At 40.5% G+C, this 24,274-nt stretch overlaps 1 protein-coding gene across 7 annotated transcripts in view; it reads left to right on the forward strand.

Annotated features, from left to right (window-relative positions):
- dnah7 (dynein, axonemal, heavy chain 7) overlaps positions 1 to 24,274 on the forward strand; it is a 78,483-nt gene that overhangs the window by 26,041 nt on the left and 28,168 nt on the right. For 6 of the 7 annotated variants that reach the window (XR_004796305.2, XM_035651107.2, XM_035651106.2 and 3 more), the window contains 16 exons: positions 1,272 to 1,440; positions 2,460 to 2,562; positions 4,243 to 4,370; positions 4,546 to 4,758; positions 5,788 to 5,886; positions 6,229 to 6,477; positions 7,771 to 7,920; positions 12,536 to 12,718; positions 13,983 to 14,159; positions 14,286 to 14,417; positions 16,416 to 16,637; positions 17,977 to 18,174; positions 20,924 to 21,079; positions 21,670 to 21,838; positions 22,916 to 23,042; positions 24,010 to 24,229. Coding sequence is in view for 6 of the 7 variants with exons in the window: in XM_035651107.2 (XP_035507000.1) it covers positions 1,272 to 1,440; positions 2,460 to 2,562; positions 4,243 to 4,370; positions 4,546 to 4,758; positions 5,788 to 5,886; positions 6,229 to 6,477; positions 7,771 to 7,920; positions 12,536 to 12,718; positions 13,983 to 14,159; positions 14,286 to 14,417; positions 16,416 to 16,637; positions 17,977 to 18,174; positions 20,924 to 21,079; positions 21,670 to 21,838; positions 22,916 to 23,042; positions 24,010 to 24,229 (2,695 nt within the window). In the remaining variant the exon portion in view is untranslated. The remainder of the gene's footprint in view (positions 1 to 1,271; positions 1,441 to 2,459; positions 2,563 to 4,242; positions 4,371 to 4,545; positions 4,759 to 5,787; positions 5,887 to 6,228; positions 6,478 to 7,770; positions 7,921 to 12,535; positions 12,719 to 13,982; positions 14,160 to 14,285; positions 14,418 to 16,415; positions 16,638 to 17,976; positions 18,175 to 20,923; positions 21,080 to 21,669; positions 21,839 to 22,915; positions 23,043 to 24,009; positions 24,230 to 24,274) is intronic. The other variant, XM_035651108.2, reaches the window with a different exon arrangement.

A 24,274-nucleotide genomic window follows, 5' to 3' on the forward strand; every position in this document is an offset into this window, starting at 1 on the left:
CATTAACGCATCAGCCTATAACCAGACAGAAGAGCAATGCACTAAAATTGTGCAGCTATATGTTGGAAGCTTCAGTTAATTTTCACATCAAACATCCGAATGGGGAAAAATTTGGATGTCAATAATTGTGGTGTGACAAGCTCGTGTGAGCATTTGTAAACCTGCCGATCATCTGGGGCTTCTTGCGCAGCAGTAGAGTTTACTGGAAACACCTTTTTGACGAGAGAGGTAATAGAACAAGGGCACAACACATCCAACCTTGAGGTAGATGGTCTACAAAAGTAGAAGATCACGTTGGGCTACACTCCTGTCAGCCAAGAACTGAAATCTAAGGCTGCAGTGGACTTAGACCCACTCACCAACACTAAACCGAGCCTGGTTTGATGAATCTGGATGTCTGCTGAGGCTGTAGATGGTCAGGTCAGAATTTGGCAGCAATAGTGTGAATCTGTTGATCCAACCTGCCTTGTGTCCACAGTCAGACTACTGGTGGTGGTGTAAATGTGTGGGGAATTGTTTTTCTGGGCCCCTTAATTCAAATCATGTTTTGGATGTGTCTGTCTGATTATTGTTGCGGACCATGTTCATCCCTTTATGGTCCCAATTTACAATCTTCTAATTGCTACTTCCAGCATGATGATGCTCCATGTCTCAAAGCAAAAGTCGTCTGACACACAGGTTCAGTGACCTCCTCAGTCACCAGATCTGAATCCAATAAATCACCTTTGGAATGCGGTAGAACTGGCACAAATCTAAAGCTGAGAAATCTGCAGAAATTATGTGATGCAGTCCCGTCAACGTGAAGCTGAATCATAAAGGAAAGTTTGGATTGTGTTGGATCCATATCACAAATAACTGAGGTTGTTTTGAGATCAAAGGGAGACCCTACCCAATATTAGCATGATAATAAACTGTTTGATGAGTGTATTTATTATGTATGTTATGTAAGATTTCTTTGTTCCATGTGTTGAAATCCTAATAACCAAAATTGTTCTCATTTTACTTTTAAATGATTGCATTGCAGTACAAAAACGACCCATATAACAGTATAATGAAATAGGAGTTTTTGTGTACCGCCTAAAAAAAAGCTGCCTTGCGGTGATGCTTTCCGACATTTCAACATTTTACACTAGCCTCAATGTTTTGTCAGCAAACTAGGAGTCAACCTATTCTGACACGTTCCTGGTTGATGAAAATATTTATAGTCAACACAACAAGGCGAATCGCTGACATTCCATAATCTTTGGTCCCGTCTGTTCATCGTCTCTCAGCACGCTGTTTGGCGCCCTGCATCTCCATTTGGGAGGGGCCCCCGAGGGCCCGGCCGGCACGGGGAAAACCGAGACAACCAAAGACCTGGCTAAAGCTGTGGCCAAGCAGTGTGTGGTCTTCAACTGCTCCGATGGACTGGACTACATTGCCCTGGGCAAATTCTTCAAAGTGAGTCAGTTGTCTCGCTATGGCTAAATTGTACTATTTTCAGCACTAATATAAACCTAAATGCTCACACATCCTTTTGAAAACAATGCCCACCTGCAGTTCTGAAATCACCGACCCATGTAAGTGAAATCTACACTAATAAAAAAAACTCTTTCCGACACACCAATTTAACCGAGCGTTCAAAAAATCTGTTATTTCTGATAAAAGTGGATATCCCCACATGCTGTTTCCCTCTTCTTACTGATGGAAGTGGGCCAGAACAGACATCCCGGCCCCCTCTAGCATAACTGACCATCTCAAAGGGTTTCACCGTAGAATAAAACATAGGGGCTAAAAAATCCTCTTCATCATTAGAATGGCAAACACCACTACAACCTGTCCTCATAAATTTAAATGTTTGGAGTATTTGCCCATCATGATGCAAATAAAACATATAAAATAGAATAAACCTTTTTTCGAACATTTAAAAAAGTAATCATCAATAACATATATTTCAAAAGAAAAAAACTAAAAACTAGTTAGCCAATAATAATGGATAACAAATAAGCAAGATAAATCTATGAACTACCCAAGATTGTGAAAAGAGGAAAAAAAAAAAGTAATAACACCATCAATTTGCTTTGCATTCCCCTTCCTCCTTTTTATACCTTTCGAAAATTATTTTTTTAAATTGTATGTATGACATATGCACTCATTTCCACATGTACCTTACTCCCGCTACAATTTTCCTGATGGGAGAAGTGTAGAATATTATGATTTGTCCTTTCAAAAATTGCTCTGCACTGATCAGTTCAGCCAGGGGGGCCTTGCTCACTGACCCCCAGCACTGCTGATTTGTGTCATATGATTACAGCTATGTTGTGGTCTTTAATGTGGGAAGGCACAAGAGCCACACTGAGTGATTACCCCAAAAAATTATCAAAATCCCATTTTTGTTTATGGTTAAATTGTTTCTGTGTGCGTGTGTGTGTGTGTGTGTGTGTGTGTGTGTGTTTGTGCATGTGCGTGTGTGAGACCAGGGCCTTTTGTCCTGCGGAGCTTGGGCCTGCTTTGATGAGTTTAACCGCATTGACTTGGAGGTGCTGTCTGTCGTGGCTCAACAGATTCTCACCATACAAAGAGGTTTGTGCTTTTTTTTTTTTTTACCTCCTGGCTTTTCTTTCCCTCTGATCTTTGCGTTAGCTGGCATTGTACCAGAGACATATTTGATGTATTCTTGTAAGTGTGAGAGCTTTTTTCAAAACTTTAGACTACAAAGGAGTTCAACCCCTGAAGCTGAGGCAATTTGTTGTAGGCTGGACAGCGGGCCTTCAAGCACGACTTTGTTCATTGCACTGCGGCAACGTCTCCCATGTGTGCCTTGGGCATCAAATGACTTGCATCATGAGATGCAAGGGGCCAAAAGGGGTATACCGGTTTTTCTTGGCCCCAAAAATGCTAATAGCTGTCTGTTACTTAACTCAGCTAAAACAATTTTTTTTACAGCTGTTTGTAAGGCGTAATCTGTATGGTGGATGGAGGGTGTTGTACTGTATGTTGACCAGGTTATAAAGCCTGATACGTCAAATAAGTGAGCTATAGGTATTTTTGTGAGACATTTAAAGCTTGTAAGCCAATAGCAGTCAGTGTTAAAGACCCCCTCAAGTCACGTTGTAAAGTATATAAAAATAATCTGCTATGCCTAATATTTTGTTTAACATTGTTTACCCCTAAAAAAGTTTTAAAAAACCGTATGAAATGGGGGTGGAAACCATTAACTAACCCTCATTGAGGAATTCTGAGAATATGAATATTCATGATATGCAAATAAAAAAGGCCGCACACCCCGCCCACCACAGCTGCTCGTGCTAGGTTGACTGGTGGAAGAGTTTGCGCAGCAAGATGGCTAGGGGCAACATTGGAGATTCAGCCATAAAACTTTCACAAACTGCTAATGCTAACTCTAACTGCTGACACACCAGCCTTCCTCTCGTGGATGCACTGGAAGTTTCCGATTTCTTTGCCTACATTTTCATATTCGTCATCGATTGGTTTTCTGTATTTGTAACGTGCCAAATATAGCTTGCCAGGGAAGTGCACAGAAATCTCCTCCTCCAGGAAAGGAATTTTGAAAACACCTTTATAGTGACAACATTTGCTCCAATACAAGTCCCTATTTTACATTTTAGAGGACAGAAAAAGAAGAAAAACACTTTTTTGAGTACTTGTTGTGCATTTGTATTTGTTGTTATTTGTTGCCACGTCATGTCTGATTGGCAAGTGCATTTTTCACACAAATTCCATACAGATGTGACATCATTACACTTTTTAAAAAGTAGGGGTCGACGTCGTCGATATTCACCATTTTTTATGGTTATCGCAATCAGCCATTTTTTAAGCCGATTCGCAGATTAGATCATTTTATTATAAAATTTGCCACTTTGGCTCCGATGCAGCCACAGTCACTACTCTCTGGACTTTAGCAAATGTCCCATCAATGAAATATGCTTTAAGACATTTCAAAAGTTTTGTGTCAAGAGTATGTGTTATTCTAAATTTTTATGTCTTTTGACACTTTTTTACTGGAGACAAATATTGGTTTCAAATATCGGTTTAGCGGCCCTAACAGATTAGTAATAATCGGTATCGGCCCTGAAAAAGCCTTGTCGGTCGACCCCTATTAAAAAGTGCCCAAAGAAGCAGCCGGCTCAAACTGTAGTGGAGCGTAAAGAAATGAGCTACTGTCATCAGAAGTCAAAATGCACAAAGGTATAATTATAAGGCAAATTCATACAACACTGTAACTCTTATCTGTGTGTCCAGGAATTTCTGCCCATGTGGAGATGCTAATGTTTGAAGGATCACTGCTGAAACTCAACCCCTCCTGCGCTGTCTTCATTACTATGAACCCTGGATATGCTGGGCGCTCAGAGCTACCGGACAATCTCAAGGCACAGTATCACCTCATGGGCTTTATTTCAATATTTTTAGTTGGAAAATCAGCATTATGTGTTCGTTGACTAAAATTATAGTTTAACACAGCTTCTTTTTTTTGCCCGTCTCTAAACTTCAACTAAGTCAAAAATGACAGAAAACCATAAAGTGACGCTCGTTTATTTCTACCAGGCTCTGTTCAGGACTGTGGCCATGATGGTGCCGGACTACGCGATGATCGCAGAGATTGTGCTCTACTCGTGTGGCTTTGTGACGGCACGGCCCCTGTCGGTGAAAATCGTGGCCACCTATCGACTCTGCTCGGAGCAGCTGTCCATGCAGCATCACTACGACTACGGGATGAGAGCCGTCAAGTCTGTGCTGACGGCTGCCGGAAACCTGAAGGTATCTCATCCCAGAATTACTTTGATGCAGGGGGGCGATTTGTGAAGGGGGGGCGGACTCTATCATGTGTGGCGGGGTGGCTTCAAACCGCCGACCTCCGCATGGGAGACGGGCGCTCTACCCAGGGAGCTAAAAGATGCGAGCATTAGTTGCTTGCACGTTTCTTAAGGTGTCCGCGAGTGATGTTTACACACACTGCACTGCACGCACTCGACTGACTGGACCACCGTTATAAGTGCACAACAAAACAAAACATGCTAGAATTAAATCCTCCTTCCAAATATTCGTGCTTGGGGACATTCCTAAAAGTCGTGCAGTGATCAAGGCCGACGGACCCAGGATCATTAGGTAGATCATCTATTGTCCATTCCTGATTTTAACGTTCTATCGCACTACAGACAGATATTGTTCACGTTACAGTGCTTTACTTAGTTCAAAAAAAAATTTGAGGTATTTTGGATGGTCTGTTGGTGAAGTAGCGTTGATCACTTTGAGGGGGGGATAAGAATAATTTAGCAGAGGTGGGGATATGAAGACCAGAAGGGGGGAAATCCCCCCCTTCTGGTCTTCTCGCTCACGGAGTTGAGCAAGTCGAGAGGGAAAAACCAGCACATAAGTGCATTGTCTCGGCTCATCCTCAAAACAGATTTGGTCATGTTTTTGATACAGAGGAAGCACTTTGTCTCAAGTAGGGTTGGGAAACTTACATGTATTATTGTGATTTCTTTATTGGACTCAATTGTACACGCACCACAGGACTTATCTCACAGAAACGGAATCGGAGTGTTGGCTCGTACATGTAAATTTTCCCAAACACAAAAGACCAGCTTTTTTATACAGTATACTGTAAACATGGAATATGCTCCCACTTGCTTTTTTTCATCAGCATCTGTGGCACCGAGAAACTTTAAAGTGAAACTTCAACTGTTTCTCATTTGCACCTTATACCTTTTTCATTGTCTGCCTTTGTTCTCATCTTACTTTAAAATTTTTATTTTCCCCTCTTCTCCTCACTCCTCCTTGGGCCAGCTAACTTTTCCGGAGGAGAACGAAGACACCCTGTTGCTGAGATCCATTATCGATGTCAATCTGCCCAAGTTCCTGTCCCATGATCTGAAGCTGTTTGAGGTGCAATGGAGCGCAGCACCTCGTCTTGATTAACGCGGCACTGCACATCAACTGATGTCGGCCCACGTTAATTCTGGTCATTTTGTAACCACGATGCACACGGACAATTTAAGTCTGTTTGACTCAGAAGAGTTTCACTTGAATATGCGTCTGTGTGAGTGAATGGTTGTTAACACTGAGCCTCTGTGCATCTGTCATTTGTCTCTCCTCAACCCGAAACATCTCAAGGTGATTGTGTTTTTGCATGCGAGTTTAGAGTGCACTTAATGTTTAGTATGTGTATGTGTGCGTTCCCCTCATTCAACCGCAAGATTCCCTTCTCACTGTCCCTCTCCATCTCAGGGTATCACCTCTGACCTCTTCCCGGGCGTGGAGCTTCCAAAACGAGACTACCGCATCCTGCTGGAGGCCATCGAGGAAAACTGCCAGCGCATGAACCTGCAAGTGACCGAGTTCTTTGCTGAGAAAATCCTGCAGATCTTTGAGATGATGATAGTGAGGCATGGCTTCATGCTGGTGGGCGAGCCCTACGGAGGAAAGACCTGCGCCTACCGTGTGCTGGCCGCAGCCCTTCACGACGTCTGTAAAAATGTAAGGCGTCTTGTTAGAATCTACTCAGGAGGCTATAGAAGAATGTGGACACTGAAGGTTGGATAGATTTGAAAAAATAAATGTGATTCAAGATAATTGTAATGGAAAAATTGATGCAGTTGAATCAGGCAGACGGAGGCCGTAGATGTCTTAAGCAGAAGTATTTATTACAGGAGCTCAATATTGAGGAGATTTCTGGTTTGTACACAGATCAACAAGTGGTCAGTGCATGATGTCCCAAAAAAAACCTCCCTGACGCATTTAACTCTCAGAATCATGTCTTCATCAAACTGATAGAATGGCTCCGTAGTATCTAATCTAATCACAGCAAATCCAGGGCAAAGGGAGACATGACATAGCAAGAGACTAAACATTCCAACACTCAGGACAGATTTTTCCCCGAAAATAATGACGTCTGAGATTGAGAAATTTGTTTTCTTCGTCGTATTCCTGTTGTCCTTGAGGTCCAAGTTATCTATTATGTTCATGTCAGGTTTTAGGCTGTTCAATTTGTCAGAAATTTAGACGGGGAAAAAAAGCCTTAAATTCATATGGTTGACCAAGCATTTTAAAATTATATTTCATCATGAATTTTGATTGGGTCCCCTGAAACTCAGGAGGACGCAATTTATAATAACCCCCCCCCCAAAAAAACGTTTATGTCACGTAAAAATATGCATTATAATCAATAACCAAGGCTCTTCTGAGCCTCACGTTCGTCCCGAGCAAACACATCCATCCAATTTGGCAGAACCATATTTGTTGTTTAGTAGGTATCAATCTCGGAGAGGAGCACAACCGGCTCGCTGTGTACGTCTGAGGGGCCGAGAGGCTTTCCACAGAGGAGACAGATGAAGGCCCGCTGATGGAACGCTGAGGAACGCTGAGGAACGCCACATTTATCATCGTCATCCTTGTCGTCGCACATCCACTGATCATGTCCAGCCCCTCTCGCTCCGTTTTGTTTTGTTATGTTTTTTGTTTTTTTTCTGTCAGCAGCTCCCGCTCTCATTGTTTTTAACTCAAAGTGACACCTTGTCTGAGAAGCCTTTTGTCGCACTTCTTACTTCTCTTCCTGTCACGCAGACAGCAATCGTGTGAGCAATTTATGAGTCTTGGGGTGGACTAGTTAGTCAAATGAGTGGCCGTCGTGCTCATTGTAACACATTTGACAAAATGTGTATATACAAGCTCAATCTATTTTGAATTTGCTGGTGCAACCATTTCCTTTGAGTTCACGATATCTCTGTGTGATCTTTTTTTGTGCTTGTATGTATGTGACTGTTGTAACAGGGTCTTATGGAGGAGAACCCGGTGCAGATCACAGTTATCAACCCCAAATCCATCACCATGGGTCAACTTTACGGCCAGTTTGATCCAGTCTCCCATGAGTGGTCTGATGGCATCCTCGCCGTCAGCTACAGGAACTTTGCCTCCTCACAGGTAAGATGTCTGCCTGGTCAGCGGCAGCGTAGGGGTGCGGTCAAATGGTCAAATTCACTAAGGAAGTTTCCTAAATCTTAAATCCGTAGTAGTAGTAGAAGAAGAAGAATATGACCCAGAGGGGATACAGGTCATCATGTAAATTACCGTTGCATATGATTCATTTACATCTGATATCACACGGTGGTAAAACACTGAAAAATGCTGGATGGCACCGTTGCGTTTTTTGTAGTTCATCTTCGGAAATTTGTAGTTTCTCCAAGGCAGACGCACTTCAATAACATCTGCCGTCGCATAATGACGTAGTTTAGTGTAAGTGGAGTCGGATTCTCTGAACACTGCTGTCGGCTCCTTTACACATTTCCTTGACCTCATGGCGTTTTCCACTGAGGTCAAGGAATAGTAGATACGAAAAGACGACAGGAATCCACCCTGGGTCATCAGTTTTAAACAAATTCAAATTCATTAAAGCAGGCCTCCCCTCAGCAGGACAGAAGGCCCTAGTCATATGCACATGCATGCACATACACTGTGTCATCTAACTTGTGAAGCAGCATGCACACCTATATTTGGATATACTGTAGAGTGCTCCAAATCCAGTATAATGCTGCAATATTCATCCGTTTTGATATTCTTTGTGGTCAAATGTATATATTCATACAACACAACACCTGATATATGCCCGAACGTCGGCGGTTCAATCCCACATTCCCCCAGCACGCATGCCGATGTGTCCATGGGCAAGACACTTAACCCTAAATTGCCCCTGGTGGCTCTTCCGGTAGTGTATGAATGTGTACCAATTATTTGGCTGTATGAATGTGATAGAAAAAAAAGCACGGTAAAACAGCGGCATGTAAATGTGTGTGAACGGTTGACTATTTCTTGTGCTGTAAATCGCTTTGAGTGGTCAATAAAACTAGAAAAGCGCTATATAAATACAGTCCATTTACCATTTAATACTGTAGATAGTATGTTCACAAATAATTTCTCACAATGTTGACCTTGAGTCCCTGGTTAAGTTAACTGATTCAAATTAAAAATGTATGGGCTTCACTGAGGAGTTTGCTTACAGGTATGTGTTTACCATCCAAGCAAAGTCATGTCATGTTATTTTTAATTTGTGTTGTGTATAAAAACAGCAAAAAAAAAAGTCAACACTCACAACTACAATTTATGTCGTAATTGAAAATTGTGTTAAAATAATAATCTGATCTGGTAATCATGCACAGACCACAAGTACTGTTGTGATACCTGTGATTTAAACATTTTGAACAATGGTTTAAGTGTTAACTGGAACTATGTTTGAGGAGTACCTTTAAAGTAGCTCTACTGCCGAACAGAAACACATATTTGCTGTTGACTTGGTATTAAAACAAGGAGGGTGCTCTATTGCTGGCACCCTCAGAAAGTGATCCCCCTTTTCAAGGTTGCTGATTGAATCTGTGGCTTAGAAACTACTCCATGTTCTCTAACAGGCTGCAGAAACCCCCCCACATCTTTGCACTACCTCACTAAATCAGGCAAATTTAACCACCTGAAAAAATGTTTAGCTTTACTGGAGGTTTGATTCCTCCACATCATGTAATTATTAATTTCAGTAGGTTGGAAGTTGACATCTGTGTATATCACAAGACATTTTAACCAATGCTGTCTCTATGGAGATGGGTATTTAAAAATTTTTTGGTAAAACAACTACACTGCGTTGTGCAGATGCATAAATACTGTGACCTTGTCTGTAAAGCTCTTGTTATGCACACGCCAGTAGACATGTAGAATTATTCTACTGCTTCCTTCATAACGAGCAATTCACAACTGAATTGCTCAGAGGAAGTGCTGCAGCAGTTTTTTGCAATGGGTTAAAACCTAAATGCATATTATACTTGTAGTACATTAGTGTGAGCAAAGGTGCAGTTTAGTTATATGTTTTATTTCATAGGTGACTGTGCAGCAAGAAGAAGCGAGTGAAACGCATTATCAACTACTCGGTCTTAGTTTATAGATGGATCAATGTACAATAGGCATGACATTTCAATTAATTTCGAGCTGTTAGAAAAGCTGCGATGACAGGGTAAATAAAAAAAAACATTTGCCGTCTTGTTAAATTTTGATTTTTAATAGCTCTCATTCATACACAGATACGAATGGGCAGACAATTTACAGTGGAGTGCAGTGGAGGCGTGCTATAATGGGAAATAATTTGTTCGCCCCATTCTGAGATTGTTTCCAAATGAACTTGTCATTTTAAAAAATTGTCCCTGTGCATAAAGTTGTCATTTTACAAATTGTATTATTTAAAAAAAAAAAGCACAAAGTTTTTTTGTGTTATGACAGCCGAGGCAGTATGTACTGATGCAATGAAAATGGAAAACAAGAACACGGCTTGCCTTGATTCAGTTAGAAAAAAAACAAAAAAACATTTTGCTCCCTGGACAAAAGACTTTCTTTGTTTTGATCTTCTTTTTTTTGCCTCTCCACATTACATTTTGCTAAACTAATTTCTGTGTGCTAATCTGGAGTCAGCAGCAGTGCGGTGTATTAAACTCTTTGCATACGCAATGTAGTTTTTTTTTTGTTCTGTGCCACACTCTGTCATATTACGGCACATTACGGCATACACACTTCCCTCTCAAGCACCAGATGGCCCCAGCCCAGGCATATCCATTTGTTTATATTACAACAAATCAATTTAAAGCACAGCCCTTGCCAGCCCATTTAACTGGAGAATTGACGCTTGTTGTCAACCTCTATTATGACAGTGTAGGTGTTAATTTCATTTCATTTGGCAAACATCCTTTGCTTACATTACGATGCACATGAGTTCTTCGGTGACCTTCAAAATACACAGGAATGATTTCTTCTCGTGGCAGTGAAGTAAGTACATTACGTCTTATATGATTCAAGGATACTGACGGTCTTTATGAACCCGAGTGTTGTACACTACTTTCTAAGCACTTTTAAGCTCTTGTCTTCTAAACTTCTCCGAAAAACCTCCATGAATACTTAAATTAATCTGTGTGGATGAGCATTGCAGGGGCCAGTGGGTTATGCTCGATTCCCCCTTGACGTAAAAACGTCACCATGGTTTAAAAGTTTGACGCTTTGTGTTGATTTTCCTCCATATTTACATTCATGTCTTTCTCTACACCTGTTTGTGCCTCCTTTCCTCCTGCCGTCTGTCAAGTTGCCTCAACATCAAGAATTATCTCAATTTACATGCTTTATATTTTAGCCTGCGAATTTGTCTGATGCGATTATGTCTTTATCTTTGGGTTAGCTACAGTAAATTCAACTAACAAGCCAGAAGGTCACCAGGGTAGACAGTACTGGTGACGGTTATTGACAGGGATGCACGATATGCATATCCGATAGGCCGATATTTTAAATCTCACTGGCCGATAACCGATATCGATACCGATATATATATATATTCTTTCACTTCTGTAGTTGAATTTACATATCATTATGCATACTCCTACTCTTTTACTCAGAAATGAAATACAAAGCTTAAAATTATAGAAATATTAATTCCTTGAGCAAAATAAGAAAAATACTTAAACTTACGTAATGTAAAACATGCCATATTTATTTATGACAATTGCTTTTAAACAGCATGTAAGATAGATCCTTCTTAGCTCTCCCTGAGACGATCATAACAGTATTACCCATCACAACCAGGGGAAATTTGGCCTGGTTGTGTGAGAAGCACCTTTACTTACGTTTAAGGCTTTCATTATAATGTGCGCCGCTGTTCCACATCCTGGAAGTGGCGGTTTGCAATATCTGCCTATTGTTCAGCATGGATCACTTACTCTTCGTATTTAGAAATGGAATTCTTGTTCACAGATTTTAGTTTTCTTACTATAACATTGTGCTGCAGACCACATTTGGGGTAATATAGTCCATAACTCCCAAACCCACATCATCTTATCATCCTCCCAGTTACACAAAGGCTTTCATTTATGATGACCTTCATGCATGTCTTTATTACATTGTGACTGTACAATCTTTAAAATGATTAACTTAAGTCTGGGCTCAGTCTGCACTGCATTGAGATGTGCAAAATCACCAAAAGTGCAAAAAATATAAGCAGCTTCAGTCCCTACTAGGGATGTACGATATATTGGATTTTTTTGCAGATATCCGATAGTTCATTTTAAAGTCAATATTGGCCGATAACATGCCGATATTATCGCGCATCCCTAGTTTTTGACCTTTCTTATACCTTCCTTTAATATACAATTGCGATACTTATTTCTTAGCCTTTGTTTTCTTTGGTGCAGTCATATTTTTGTGGCGACTGTGGCTCAGGAGTTAAAGTCAGTCGTCCACTAACCCAAAGGTCAGCGGTCCCCTAGTCCGCATGACGATGTGTCCTTGGGCAAGACACTTAACCCTAAATTCCAACAGTGTATGAATGTGTATGAATGGGACAGAAAAAGTGTAGTAAACAGTAGCTGTGTGTCAATGTGACTTGTGCTGTAAAGCATTTTGAGTGGTCGATGAGACAAAAAAAGTTCTTTATAAATATAGTTACATTTCTTACATAAATGTAATTATGCTAGCGGAACATTTTCCAACAGACGTGATCAGTCTCATCGCCTGTGTCTCTCAGAGCCCTGACAGAAAGTGGCTCATCTTCGATGGACCGGTGGATGCCGTGTGGATCGAGAATATGAACACGGTGCTGGACGACAACAAGAAGCTGTGTCTGATGAGCGGTGAGATCATTCAGATGTCGCCGCAAATGAGCCTCATCTTTGAGCCCATGGACCTGGAGGTGGCATCGCCGGCCACAGTGAGAATGCACCTTTACTTACGTTTAAGGCTTTCATCATAATGTGCGCCGCGGCTCCATGTCCCGGCAGTGGCGGTGTCCGATATATGCCTACTGTTCAGCATGGATCACTTACTGTTCTTATTTAGAAACGGAATACTTGTACACAGATTTTAGTTTTCTTACAATAACATTGTGCTACAGACCACATTTAGGGTAATATAGTCCATAACTCCCAAATTCACATCATCTTATCATCCTCCCAGTTACACAAAGGCTTTCATTTATGATGCCCTTCATGCATGTCTTTATTACACACACACACGCACACACACATCCTTTATTATTCATCTCAGTGGTCATGGCCTGCAGCTTTAATTTTCTGTTTAAGATCATTCTGTTTATTTCATTCCACATGAAACACATTTCCACAAGAAATTTGATACAAAACAATAAGCAATAATGGAACAGAAAATAAATTTCGCGCATTGGCGGTTCGTTCTATCCCTCCCCAGCTACATCAAATTTCACATGCTCAAGAAAATATTCAGCACAGACTCTTCAATAGATTATTTCAAACTTTCCAAACAAAGATGTCATTCGTTAGACCCCTCTCATTCCTTGGAGGTGAACCTCAATGTCTTTGTATAGATTGTATGAGGTTCAAAAAAGTTTTCTAATCATACCATATAGTCCTTATAGTTGGTTGTTGTGAGGCCGTACTAACGGCTCGTCCTTGCAATACATATAGTACAGTAGATGCCGTGAGAGAAAAGTGTGTCCCTGAATGCATCTACCCAGCTCTACTTTTCATTTAACAGACTGACTTATTCTCTGTAGCCAGGCGTCTACTCCTCTTATCGTGCTGAATGCAGAGGCTTCAAAGTTTTTTGTGATTACGTTGTTCACGATCCATTTTGCACTCTGTTGATCTCTCTCTCTTTGTCTGTGGAATATATTCATTTTAAAACCTTACCCTTCTTTCTTTTTCATTTCCTTATCGAATGTAACTGCATGAACAGTATAGCTAGGTTTAACCGATAAACCCAAACACAGGACACAGACTCAAAGTACATGGAGTATTGAATGGGGATGATTAGGGTTAACAGAAGACGAGTGCAAATCGACACCGAGTTTAGAGCATTTTGATGCTGATCTTGCTTCATCTCTTTTGATTCTGGGTCCAGACCAGATACTTTTGCTCAATAGCTACGATGTACAGTTTACTGCATAAAAATTGATGTTCTGATAAACTGACTGTTCGTGTGATATACGTTTGTGGCAGGTGTCTCGCTGTGGTATGATCTACATGGAGCCCCATATGCTGGGCTGGCGGCCTGTCTTGCTGTCCTGGCTCAATACCCTGCCGACCACAGTCAGTGACACACAGAAAGACCTCATCACTGGCCTTTTTGACCGCGTGCTGCCTGCCTGCATACAGCTCATTCGAAAGGCCACCAAGGTGCTAAACCCTCCTCAGCATATACAGTGACACACGACGTTTTGCAAATTAATCATATGTTGTCACATTATTGGTTATAATGAGTCCAGTATATTCACGCATCAGGTTTTTTTTTTGTGTTTTCAGGAACTATCCCCGACCTCTGACACCAATCTTGTCAAGTCCCTAATGGATCTGATGGACAGCATGATGGATGAGTTTCATGATGAAGAAAAGATGAAGAGCATGAAAGAAAAAGATGTGTGCTCCTGGTTGGAGGTTTGTGTCCACCATCAGTATTACTACTAATACTGTACTACTTCTGCTAGTGCTTATTGTTATTATTACATTATTATTAAAAATAGAAACATATTAATTGAACATGTAAACCCACAGCGGGCTACATCATTAAAAACAATCATTATCCCATCAGATGGCATTGCCCAGAACCCAACACGAAGGTGTCAGCCCAGTTTCATGGAAAAGGTCTATCACATACAAAATCCACTTCCCACACTGACTAGTCTCAACAAAGCGATGCCTCTTTTTTATTAGTGTTTCCCAAGTGTTGTATTTGCACTTAGGCATCATGTAGTTGACTAGCTGACCATGCATGTGTGTTAATTGCTTGCCATAGACAACTAATAAGTAGTCGGTCTATGTTAAATAACATTTCTGGTGAAACAAGCAAGTGTCTAAAAACATAAAATACAAAATAAACACTAATAATTAAATAATCAAAATGATAAAATAGCTCCTACACTACCATATATACACTATATATACAAAAGACATTTCTAACTAAGTGCCGTGTGCAGAGCTCTTAGCGCCTTTGTAGCTCTCTCTTTTCCTCTCTCTCGCTCTCACACAAACACACTGACCATTGGCAGGATGGGGCGGATGTAGCTAACGAGCCAACCCTTTTCATGCTGCTGTGAATCAGACTGAACCATATTGTTATATTCTAAGATTACAAAAGCAGAATGTTTTATTTAAAAAAAAAAATGCAACCGGTACTGTCAAGTTTCGTTTTGCTTTGCATTAATGTTGTAGGTCTGTCGTTTTGCTGGTTGAGGCATAAAGAAATTGTGGAAGCAAACAAAAGGGTTTGCATAAAGGGAGAAACTGCACTTACTGGTAAAAATTACCTGTTTGTTATGTTGCTGAACAGTATAAGAAAACAGGCAGCGTGTGAAAGAAGAAAGCTCTGTATCGTGACAAAGAATAACCAAGAGCCAATGCTACCAGATACACAACAAATCTATGGGGAAATCTGGTGCCTGACACAACAGCGGCTTTAATACTTTAAGCACAACATTCTGCCAGACGATGACACAAGATTTATCTAATTTAATGTCAAGTAAACTTTTGGTTTTTCCCCGCATACCAGTTCCCAAATTCATTGGCAAATTCATTTTATTTTGCCAAACAACACAGAACAGGATGCACCAAAAGAGCCTGTCTTTTCCCTTTTTAAATATACAGTTCTAATCAGATCTGCCTCCACACGGGCCCACAAAGAGCGGGAAAGTTTTGGCAGATGAGCCCTTTCTTCTGCCCCCTGCATGAGTTACAATAGATTTTTTTTTTTTGCCTCTAAATCATGTCTTCTGAAAGCACTGCTATTATCCCCCCGTGGCACACTGCATTGATGAATGCCTTTCAACCCTCTCTCCCATGTTTCTCAACCAGTCATTATCAAAGTGTTGAATTAATCAGCCTTTTAACAGCAGGAGCTATCATGAGGCTGCTAAGCCTCATTTCCAATTCCTATACTACTCCCGCTGCTTTTTCCCGACAAAGACATCTCCTCTCTGTGGATCCTGGTTTTTGTCTCATAAAATAATCTGTGCACTGGTTGAGACATTTACATGCTTGCTGTACATTTTAATCGGTTTGTTAATTGCAAACCCCAGCTGTGTACATGCAGGCTTTTTTTTTACTGTTTGACTTTTGTTACAGTGTGGTGGTATCTAATGAGCTTGTCTGTTTTTAGAAGTTTTAATACTTACATTTTTCACATGCATAAACAGCATTTTTTTCCTTTTGTGGGATGTACCACAAATAGAATAAAGCGTAAGGAAATACACAAAAGTACAAAGGCCAAGGCTAAAACTATTCACATACATGTAATTTAGTAAAATTGAATTTGCTACTTTAACCATCACAGATGAACTGAAGGGGAAAGAGCAATTTTTTTTGTCACAGTTGCCTGCCCGGACCAATTAAATATGATTTAGAGGCAAAAAACCATTGAACCCTTTGTCCTCTTCACAGGGCATTTTTGTGTTCTGCCTGGTTTGGTCAGTGGGGGCCAGCTGTGATGATCCAGGCCGGGTCAAGTTCGACGCAGTGGTGAGGGAGGTGCTGAGTGGTCCCCTTAGCAAGGAGACCCAGGACTGCCACGGCCTTCTGGAAACCGTCGAGGCTCCACCTAAACAACTGACGGTTCCCCTGCCCACTGAGGGAACTGTCTACCAGTATCGCTTCATTAAAGAGGTAGGGTCCGTCGCTGATCACTGTGCAGCTGCAGGCGCTTTGCTGAGTGTGGTTCCAATAAAAACAATTTACCACTTGCTCCTTGATGAGCTGCTTATGGGAAACAAATGTGGGGTGTCTCATAGTCGTGGTTTACATTATACCAACTTAAAAACTGGAGAAAAACAAATCTCTCTCTCACTCAGGGAAGACTACAAATGGTTATATTATACAGGACTTTTGTTTACAACATCATTATCACAATAACTGGCATTAAGCACAGGACTGGACACAGTGACATAGTGGTATTACTTTTTTTCTCTCTCTATAAATATATACATTAATAATACTACTATTCATTATGCCATCAATAATGGCTTCGATGGAATTAATTGTTTAAAAAGGAAATTAATCTGCACCTGTGTTTGTCCTGCTGTGACGCCTCAAAACGTCTGCTGTGAAATAGACCCATTGATATGAATCAGAGGAGAAAAAGTGTCCCATAACCTTAGCCATCTTTAATGGAAAAAACGCCTGTGTTGTTTTTGTTTATGTCTCAAAATTGGGACAAAAATCCATTTGTGTGCTGCATTTTGTAATATACCCTTACTTAGTCAAAGACAAGATATTATGAGCTTCAGTGTTAAGTGAGCCCCCTTCGATGTTTCGATTGAGTGGGAGCACACTAGCCTTTTTTCTTAATTTTCTCTCCCTGTACAAGCAGAAACCTCATCATGCTGCTTTGGATAGTCTCTTTACTATTGAACCATTTACTGAAGACGCTGGGACTCGTTTCTTTTTCAATATTTTACAAAATATAAATAGTCCTTCAAATTCCTACAATTCAAAGTTTTGCTTAGACCCTACCTCAACCCCACTAGAAATAGTACTCACAGATACTTCCCCCTGTGTGAAATGTTCAAAAGATAAATTAACTCATGACTCACCAATTCTTACAAATTGGGAGATTCCCCCTGCCCCACTAACATAACTGTTTGGGGTGATTGAATCAGGTAGATGCTATCCAGAAAACTGCTGCTATAATTCTGGAAATCTCAAACATTTGAAGGAATTATGCAATGTATTACATCTAGAGAAAATTACATACACTATGTCAATCAGAGAGGAATCTGGCAACCTGTTGTTAGTCTGATTGAAAAATTAAAGTGATTGGTTAATGGTCCAAGAGGTTAACTGCGTCACAGTGTCACGTCAATAGCTTTGTAACTTACGTGATAAATCCTGTGTTAAGGTGTAATCTCCCCTCTTGTGTTACCAGTGTTTGTTTTGTGCATTGTGTTTTTGTTGTTTGTGTTTGCTTGTCCCTTTGTGTTTCGGTATAAAAAGATGTTCTCTTCAGGGCCCGGGCCGGTGGGAGCTGTGGACAGATGAGCTGAAGACTGCTCCCCCCATACGTAAAGACATGCAGTTCAATGAGATCATCGTGCCCACGGAGAACACGGTACGCTACATGGTGCTGATGGAGCTCCTCCTCACCCACCAGAAGCCCACGATTTTCATTGGCCCCACTGGCACCGGCAAGAGTGTCTACATCACAGTGAGTTTGTTCGTTTGTGATACGTCCCCTTTTTCGTGTCTAGGGGAACTGGAGACAGTACCACAGACAATCAAAAATTAGACTAGAGTCAAAGTCAATGGCAGTTGAAAGTAAAAGATTTATTGGATAACTCAACCAATATATAAGATGTTTTCAAAAATGTGGGGGAGGAGAGGACAAAGGAGTTTGCGCCAAATCAATGAAATCGAATAAATCAAAACTAGGCCCAACTACCGCTAACTGCATGAGAATCAGAAGAAACAAACAGAAGGGCCTGACTCACTTTTCTACAAAATGGACTTCACCGAAACACGTCTTTTGCACCAACCGAATCCCCTAGTGTGCTTTTAACAAAGATTATCTAAGTGAACATGTAAAGGGTTTCCTCAAACTTGCCTACCTCCTAACCTCCCAGCACTACAATGTCAGTTTCAAACAAAACTCTCACAGGTAACAACATGTGGTCACTAAACAAAAATGAGCAGAGAGAGCGAGTGTTTTCCCTCAGGTGTGCCTCTTTTATTCTGGATGAGTGGACCATGATACGCCCGCCTAGTCAGGGGGAGGAGCCACTAACCAACAACGACTGAGCTTCTCGGCTCGCCCAAATCAGCCACTTAACCTGGAGAGAGAAACACCTGAGAGAAAGAAAGAAAGAAAGAAAGAAAGAGCGGGCAGTGTTTCCCTGCGTTTTTAGCTGGCTTTATTTTGTGAGGTGAAATGACTGTCAGGTGTTATCAGCCAAAGAGTCTTAACTTTAATTGTGTGTTGTGATCACACACCAAAAATGTATGTCTTGGCTGCTGCCTTGAAAGTTACGGTAGCTTAATATTTTTTCAGGCTAGATTCACTATTTCTCTGTCGTTATTTATTAGTGGACAAAGAGTGTAGCTGTCATCAAAAAGGATAACGGTACTTTTGAATGACATAATTTATTTTTGGTCCTCTAAGTTGCTGATAATCCATAATAATTATTCAACTAGCATTAAAGATGCCCTGCTGATCCCTTTGTGGATCTTTGTCTTCCCGACCACCAACTGCCGATCAGTGGAATAGTAGAAAATCATTGCCGGGATTGTAAATATATCCGTCTACATGCTTGTCAAAAACTCTGTGTGAAAAGATTAAAAACAAAACACGGCCTGTGACAACTGGACAAAAACTCCTACAGGATACCTTTAATAAGGACGAGCCTTAATTTTGTGAAATAAAATAGTTCACTGAGTTGTTCCCTGAATGAGTAATCTGAAAATGGCCTTAGATGGTGGTTAAATTGGCATGAACTTAGACTTAAATAATTGTTTCTGTTATCTGTAGACACCCTAACTTGAATACATTTGTATTCAGCATGGGCACATTCCGCTAAACATCCTTCCATAGGACGAGTGTGCATTAATGTCTACGCAGTAGAGTCCCGGTCTCTGGGAATCTAGAGTAAGCGCTTTGAACACAAATCATTTAGAAGCAACGCAGCCACAGGCGCCAGGTGTGAAGCGAGTGTCTCTCCGCAGACCCTTGGTCATTTATATCAAGGACTAATCCCCCTTCCTTCCCTTCCCTTCATTAGTTCATCCATTAGTGTGCTCAGACTTGAGACACTGGGGAGCATAGAGATCATCTCGTTGGGGAAATCTAGCAGGAGTGATAGAGGGATCACGGGCATGCAAGACGACATGAACATGACTGGCATTGTGCCGACACGAGCGCCATCAGACGAACATACGCAACCCCGGGATACTCTGAAGTGAATCAGAGACGAGCTGTGCCACTGGTTTATGATTCAGACGAGGACGATGATGCACCTCGGCTGCATCCTGTGATTACACACATCACAAGCCCACTTCAATTATACAGCTCATTACCCACGATTTCACAGGCATGTGCATGAGCGCTGCTTATGTGCAAAGGAGAGGTTAGACCATGTGATCTGAACATAAATGGTACATAATAAAAGTGACATGAAAAAAGAAAAAAAATGCAATCAAATATATATCAAATCACCCACGACTGTGTTATCCGCTCTTTGTTCTCTGTTCAAAGAAAAAAGAAGGCCCATTTATCAAAAAGACCTTTTTCGTAAAAAAAAAAGTCTCTTTTAGCTTTTCGTAAAAGGCCCTTTTTTAAACCCTCATGGAGAATCTAAAAAATAATTTATTTGAACCCCTTTGACCTGCAGAACATTACTTTGGAACACGTCCTCGGAGGGCAACTCATTTCCGACTTCCTTTCAAAGTCATTTTCAGGGATTAACTGAGATCCAATTTTTTTATCTAATGACATACATACTAATTGTCACGTTTAATTAGATTTTAAAGCTTATCACAACCATTTGCTGTGATCAAATTAGAAATTATCATTTCGTATGCAGCCTATCTCAACCTGTATAAGGTGTCTTGAGAATGGAGTGAAAATACATTATTTCAGCTGTTATGATCATAAGCGTGCACCTATCAACCATGTTAGCACCTTGATTTAATGTATTTGTTGAATATTGTTCCGAGACCTTCTTCTGCAAATGTACAGTTCATTAGTTAACATTCAGCCATACAACATAATTATCCCATTATTCGACATACAGTTTTTCTCATCAATGCATGTAGCATATTTTTGTTTTTGCACTGTCAGCTCTTTGTATTTTTGAGTCATGTATAGATAACCATGGTGATTATATATAGGTACATTGTATATATTTCCATACTATGAGATTTGATGATAATCTGTGCTCATATTTCCAATATCTCTTGCCCAGGACTTCCTGCTGAATCAGCTGCAGAAGGACGTGTACAGCCCGTTATTTATCAACTTTTCCGCCCAGACCACAGCGGCCCAGACCCAAAATATAATCATGTCTAAGCTGGATAAGCGGCGCAAGGGAGTGTTCGGCCCTCCGTTGGGGAAGAAAATGGTGCGTCCCACTTCATCATATGATGCTTTATGTTTGTTTTTCATTGCACACTCATATTATGAAGTGAGCCCCTAAAATGATGCAGTTGTAAAGTTTGTAGTCACTTTATAACAAGTACAGTACCATTTTATTTTGAGATGCATCTGTAAGAAAGATGTACGTCTAAAGAGAAATCAGTGTAGTTTTAAGTAGAGACTAATTTTTTGGGGACGATGCCGATATCGCTTTAGAGAGTACAAGATTTCTGATACCGATACCGGTATTGGCCGATATATAAATTTTTTTTGTCGTTATCAAACCTTATATGACAAAGAAATGTAATTGAGGCTGTATATTTTAGTTTAACCATAGACTTTATCATAAATTACTATAAATCAAAAGAAAACACAAATACAAGCAACGATCATGAACTTGAATTTAATTTTTAAATTATTTTTCATATTGGTAAACATACGACAACAAGCACTGATACCGATATGTCTGTGAAAGGCTCATATCAGCCGATATTATCGACCAACTGATATATTTTGGTCGGGCTTACGTTTTTAAGTGTGAGATACCGTGTGGTCTGATGTTGTATATTTTATCAGGTGGTGTTTGTGGATGACGTGAACATGCCAGCCAGGGAGGTTTACGGTGCCCAGCCCCCAGTGGAGCTGCTGCGACAGTGGCTGGACCATTGGAACTGGTATGACATGAAGGACTGCTCCATAATCCATCTTATGGATATCCAGGTCATATGTGCTATGGGACCACCTGGTAAGCAGCAGCTGTAGCGACTCTACATTTCATTAGAACCAACGTTGTTACATCAGTGATGCCGTTCCAAAGCTTTAGACAATATGGACGTTTTTTTTTGTGTGTCTTAACTGCTGCTCAAGTGCTGTTGAGACAATGTCACAAACCAACTACTACCTGTCGTGTCGTCGAGCTCCTGGCTGCCTCAAGGTGGTTACAAATAGCAAATGTTTACCACTTCCACCCCCACTACAACGACTGTACCCATGTAAGCATGAACGCAGCCCTGTCCACTGAGGCAGTGACAGCTGCAGAGGAAGAGAGTGGCTGCCGCTGTCACACCGGTGCTCACACAGCTCCAGTATTCGCTGTTGGTGCTTGTGCTCACAGCTTTTATGGATGAGCTTATGTTTTTTTTACTGGTGTGTATATAACATCATGTTTATTGTATTGTTTTCAAAAATTGGATATCAATGTACAAGACAATGCAGACTTGGGCCTCGAATTGAGGGCACGCAATTAGAATCCATTATACAGAGCGACAGAACTGGTAATTAGTAATAAATGTATCAATTTACAATAAAGCAGGCCAACATTCCTATGTAGTTAGTCAATATGTTTTTTTAAAGTAAAACTTTTTTTTTCTAAAATGCTTTAATGCGCATGTTGATTTGATTCAGATGCGCTGATAATATATATTCTGATTATTTAAACGTCTTACCCTTCACAAGTGCAACACAGACAGTCCATTGATCCATTCTGCTGCTACTATAATGCGCAAAGAGTTTTTGCAATGTAATATTGCAATCTTGCAGTGAAAAATGTACTCTGAAAGAGGATACATGTTCAACAGTGTTATATTACAGCTTTTGAGCTATTTTAGAGTAGAGTTTGTAAAGTTTCTCTGATAAAACACACAGTTGTTAGGTTATCTTTTTTAGTATGAAATTCTGAATTGAAAGAGCTTTACTGTCCAATAGTTTCCACCATTTAGACATAAATGGACACCTACCTGGAACGATTAGTTGAAGCATCGGCAATGTTATCTGTCTTCAGGATTATAATTTAATTATTTCTTTTCTTTTGCTTGGTCTGCAGGTGGAGGGCGAAACCCTGTCACACCTCGCTACCTGCGTCACTTCAACATGATTACAATTAACGATTTTGACGAGAAGACGATGTATACAATCTTCTCCAGGATCATAAACTGGCATTTCACCATACGGTAACCACACAAAATGAGATGTGTGTATATGTGCATGTGTTCATAACCAAACCTCTTACATGCAATATAATCTTTTGAGTTTGTCTGCAGCACAGAAGATACTTTCTGGTCTGTTTGATCTGCATTTTTCAATTTCAGTGTTTTGTGCATGACAGTTGACCCACAGTCGCCCATGTGAACAGGTTAAAGCTGCCACACAGCCCGCATGAGGTGCATGTGATTCAAGCCTTGCTGCAGTAGCATCATGTAAAATTTCAGTATGGTATCATTTTCCATATGAGGCACAAAGATAGACAGGGAAAAGATCTGTTGATAGTCACATTGACATAACAGCAACAGTACGGAAAATCAACTCCTTTCACTATAGTTTCAACGTCTAAGCTGTGAAAAAAATATAATACACTTTTGTTTAACCATTTTAGCAATTCACGTTATTAAAGGAAAAAATGGTGGCGACATTTGTACTATTATTTTCATATCAGGTCAATCGTTTTACAGTACTTTCTCTCTCTCTTCTCACTAAATATAAATTATAGTTTAAAATAGGGGTGCAACTAACGATTATTTACATTATTGGTTAATCTGTCGAGTATTTTCTCGTTTAATTGATTAGTTGTTCGGTTCATAAAATCTCATGAAATGGCGAAAAATGTTGATCGCGTTTCCCAAACCCCAAGATTACGTTTTGTTTTGAGCACACACACAAAAGATATTTAGTTTACTGTCATAGAGGAGCAAAGAAACAAGAAAATGTTCACATTTAAGAAGATGAAATCATTGAGTTTTTTGTTGTTGATAAACCTAAAACTAAACTTAAAAACTTGAACCGATTAATCGATTATCAATGTAGTTGCCGATTAATTAACTGTCAGTCTGTGACAGGTTTTTGTTTTTGTTTTGTGTTTAGATAATTTTCCGCCAAAAAGTACAAAAATCTGAACGAATGAATCAACCATTTTATCCACAGGTTTGCTTTCCCCAAGCCCTTCACAGATTTGACCTCACAGATCGTTAACAGCACCATGTCGGTGTACCAAGAGGCCACCAAGAACCTGCTGCCCACTCCCACAAAGTCTCATTACCTGTTCAATCTGCGCGACGTCTCCCGGGTCATTCAGGGCATCTGCCTTTCACGGCCAGAGACTGCAGAAGAACCGTGCGTCATCAAACGCCTCTGGGTGCATGAGGTGATGTTGCACACAACAGACAGATGGTTGAAAATGCCTGAGGGC

The sequence above is a fragment of the Scophthalmus maximus genome, chromosome 14 (genome assembly GCF_022379125.1).
Source record: "Scophthalmus maximus strain ysfricsl-2021 chromosome 14, ASM2237912v1, whole genome shotgun sequence".
NCBI lineage: Eukaryota > Metazoa > Chordata > Actinopteri > Pleuronectiformes > Scophthalmidae > Scophthalmus > Scophthalmus maximus.